The sequence below is a fragment of the Frankliniella occidentalis genome, unplaced genomic scaffold, assembly GCF_000697945.3.
Source record: "Frankliniella occidentalis isolate FOCC.00 unplaced genomic scaffold, Focc_3.1 Scaffold2495, whole genome shotgun sequence".
Lineage (NCBI taxonomy): Eukaryota > Metazoa > Arthropoda > Insecta > Thysanoptera > Thripidae > Frankliniella > Frankliniella occidentalis.
The window spans coordinates 4,297-7,710 of record NW_026269576.1 but is presented as its reverse complement, the minus strand read 5'-3'; the positions used below and the strand labels follow the sequence as shown (position 1 = coordinate 7,710).

The 3,414-nt window shown below is 62.4% G+C and overlaps 1 protein-coding gene across 1 annotated transcript in view; it reads right to left on the bottom strand.

The window, feature by feature from the left end:
• The window catches only part of LOC127751964 (protein patched-like), a gene marked incomplete at both ends in the record, with an annotated part of 10,337 nt that overhangs the window by 5,982 nt on the left and 941 nt on the right, over positions 1-3,414 (bottom strand). The window contains one exon of the mRNA XM_052276313.1: positions 2,585-2,706. Coding sequence (XP_052132273.1) covers positions 2,585-2,706 — 122 coding nt within the window. The remainder of the gene's footprint in view (positions 1-2,584; positions 2,707-3,414) is intronic.

The window sequence follows — 3,414 nt, the reverse complement described above, 5'->3', positions numbered from 1 at the left end:
AATAATAATCAAGAATATGGAAGCCCACAGACTGTCGTAGAGGACGGCGAGTGCGAGCGAGCAAGGTGAGGATCTCGCCTCTTGCCCGCGGGGGCCACTGGGCCAACGCCATACGGCTGCTACGCCGCTGCCTCCTGTGTCGACGCCCACAAGGCCGCCGGCCGTGTGCCGACCCTGCCGGGCTTGCTGCCGCGGGCACGCCGACATCAAGACGTCACACACGGATGCAGCAGTCGCCGCCACTGCACAGGGGCTGGCCGTGTGGCAGGGCGTGGCGGGTGCAGCAGGGTCCTGCACCAGGGCTGCCCAGCGCCCTCCTCGCGGGGAAACAAGAGCGGTAAACTGTGATGGAGTGGGCGGAGAAGATGATGATGATAATGATGATGACTAAAAACCGTGCGGAAATGAGCCCGTGCTGACGCTGCAGGGCTGCTGCACGCAGAACGCTGGCACAATGCTGCCTTCCTGCTCCACCACCGCCAGGTGCGGCCGCCCCGCCCCCCATCCTCGGCGGCTGCGGCGGCCGAGCGGGGGCGGAGACAGGCCGCCAATGGGGTCCAGAACGAAACGGAGCCGGATCGGAAACGAAAGAAAGAACGAGGAGGAAAGCCTCGTCCGACAAATCGCACACACACACACAGCCTACCGACCCGTGGGAAGGGAGGGGGAGGCGAGGGCGTCCCATGGCCACCATGGGGGTGGGCGGCGCCCCTGGCCGGCGACGGCGACTTCAAAGGTGTTTCGGTGGCCCCTTGGGCTACTGTGCGGCCGCCGCGCCGGGGGGACACGACGTCACCAGCGCACACCGCGCGGCGGCCGCACCTCCCCCACCACCACAACCCCTCCTCGCCTCCTGCCCATGTCTCGTGGATTACTGTAATGGTAAGTCTCGGATTCTTCCCCACCACCGCCTCGCCGCTCCTTTCCGCGAAGGGATGGGGCGGCGGCTCCGAGCGACGCCTCGTCGGCCGCGCACCTCCCCGACGACCGCACCTCTCCGGGGCATCGGGGTAACGCAACAAAACGTGTGCATCTGCCGCGGAAAGTAAGAGGTAGGCAACGAAACAAGAGGTTTGGAGAAAGAACAAATATAGATATAGTAAACCGAGCACGCAGGAGCAGCAGGCAAGAAGGACCTCCGTGCGCAGCTCAGCAGGGGCCTTTCCAATAAGAGCGTCAGTCCCAGAGGCTTAGCCGATGGATGGGCAGGATCAGGAGGGAACGGCCTGACGACCAGCAAGTGCTCCAAGAGAGTCCGAGAGAGATGGGGGATCTCTCCACTCCGTGATACGCACGGGGAGCGGCCACTTGCTCCACAAGAGCCGAGTGTCACCGCTGCGCGGCCGCGACGCCGCGTCCACTTCTCCACAGCCATCTCCGCCATCATCTCTCCTCTGTTTCTTCCCCGGCCTCTCCTTTCGACGCCGCGGCCGTTGAAGAGAAAACAGAGTCGTTTTGAGCAGCCGACGGCAGCGACGCGCCGTTACAGCCCAAACAGGACGGCGATGACAACTTGTTCTCATCCCGGATGCACGCGGGGAGGGGCCACGACGCTGTCGTTCACGTCGGAGCGCGGAGCGACCAAATCACAGGGCGGAGGGCGCTGCTTGGCACAGACGTGGCTTGTGAACGACCCCCTGAACCTCCCTCACCGCACACCTCCGACACCCAAGCTTTCTTGGAATCATCGTAAATTTCTCACAATGCATTTCGTTCGAAGCAGCAGAGGCAGCAGCAGAAGCGACTCATAACGGCATGAAGACGAACGACAAACGGCGACGACCAGGCGGGCGGCCTCCCCCCCCCCCCTTTACACACACACACAATGATGCGGTTTCGATGAATCCTGACATCTCCTTTCAGGCGCAATGATAATGTCCACGAGACTCCCATACGCGTCACTGGGTCCCTCCGGTGCTCCGGTGCGGCCCGCCCCAACCGCCCGCCCGCCGTGCCCCGCCATTCCACAGTGTAGTGATAAAGGTGCGTCGATACACTGTCGGCGAGTCTGAGTCCAAATAACAGGCTTCTAAAAATGCGTGCCCGTTAGACATCGGAGCGTCCGGGACGGAAAAGGACGTTAGAGAGAGCGACGGGTATTTTGAGCCCGGATCCACTGCGCGCTCGCAGAGGGGTTGACGCCATGCCGATAGACTTGTTGTTCTTCTCGGAAAAAGAAATCACAACCTCGGAGGCAGGCAGAAGTCGAGAGTCAGAGAGCGAGCCTGCAGCCAAGCAGAGCCTTCCCGGAGTCGAGGCTTGATCGCGCCAGAGGACTCCCTCCCCGGAGCCGGGCCCGCCGCCCACACACACACACCACCACCACACACACTGACACGCGCGACGGCCGGGACCGCCGGTCGGGCAGGTAAAGGGACTCTGTTCGAAAACTCCCTCCGCCGCGTCTCCCTCGCACCCACACGCACCACGGCGGCACCACGCTGGACGGGTGTGCGACAGAGACTGGTTCCAGGCTCCAGGAGGCCCTTGAAGGCCGGGCTCACGATCGGACCTGGAAGCTCCAGAACGCCCCCGTAGAGGTCGGGCTGGCTCCGGGGGGGTCCCTGTGCTAAGGCGGGCTCACAATTACGACCGGAGACTCCAGGTGGCCCCTGTAGAGCGGGCTCAGAATCAGACTGGAGGCTCCAGGAGGCCCCTGTAGCTGTAGAGTGGGCTCACAATCAGACTGGAGGTTCCAGGAGGCCCCTGTAGAGCGGGCTCACAATCAGACTGGAGGTTCCAGGAGGCCCCTGTAGAGCGGGCTCACGATCAGACTGGAGGCTCGCCTGGAGGCCACTTTACGCTTGCTGCCGGCCAGCCGGGTTGTTGCGCCACCAGCTGTCTCCAGCAGAAGCAGCAGCGGCGAGGCGACAGAAAACAAACATTCAGAAAGGAGCAAGTGGCAACTGTAAATCTGTTCTTTCAGGTTGCTTGAACTTGCGCCCGCTCCTGCTGCTGCTGCTTCGACAACTCTATCGAACGACGTCCAGTGCTGTCCAGTGAGTCCAGTCCAGTGACCTGCCCGCTGGGCGGGGCCCGGCCGGTGCAGGAGCCGAGAGGAAAGGGCAGCGGGACACACACAATGGGAGAGTAGGAAAAGTGGAAATGAAGACGTCTCAGTCAGGAGGCTCCGGTCGGGCCGCCGGGCCGCACCAAAACGATATGAAGATAACAACTTGCAGCCGGCCCGGGACGCAGGCCGACATTGGGGACGGCGACACGCCCCCTCGGGCCCGGACCCGCCGGCAGCCCTTTCCGGGCAATAGTGCCCGCTCTACATCTCCCATATAAATCGGAAACGGCAAATTTGTGTCAAGCGATGCCACTTGGCAGGGGGGTACTTATGGACAAAATAAAGGATTTGGCCCGAAGAGGCATTCAAAATTTCCCTTAGGACAGATTTTATAAGCGTTC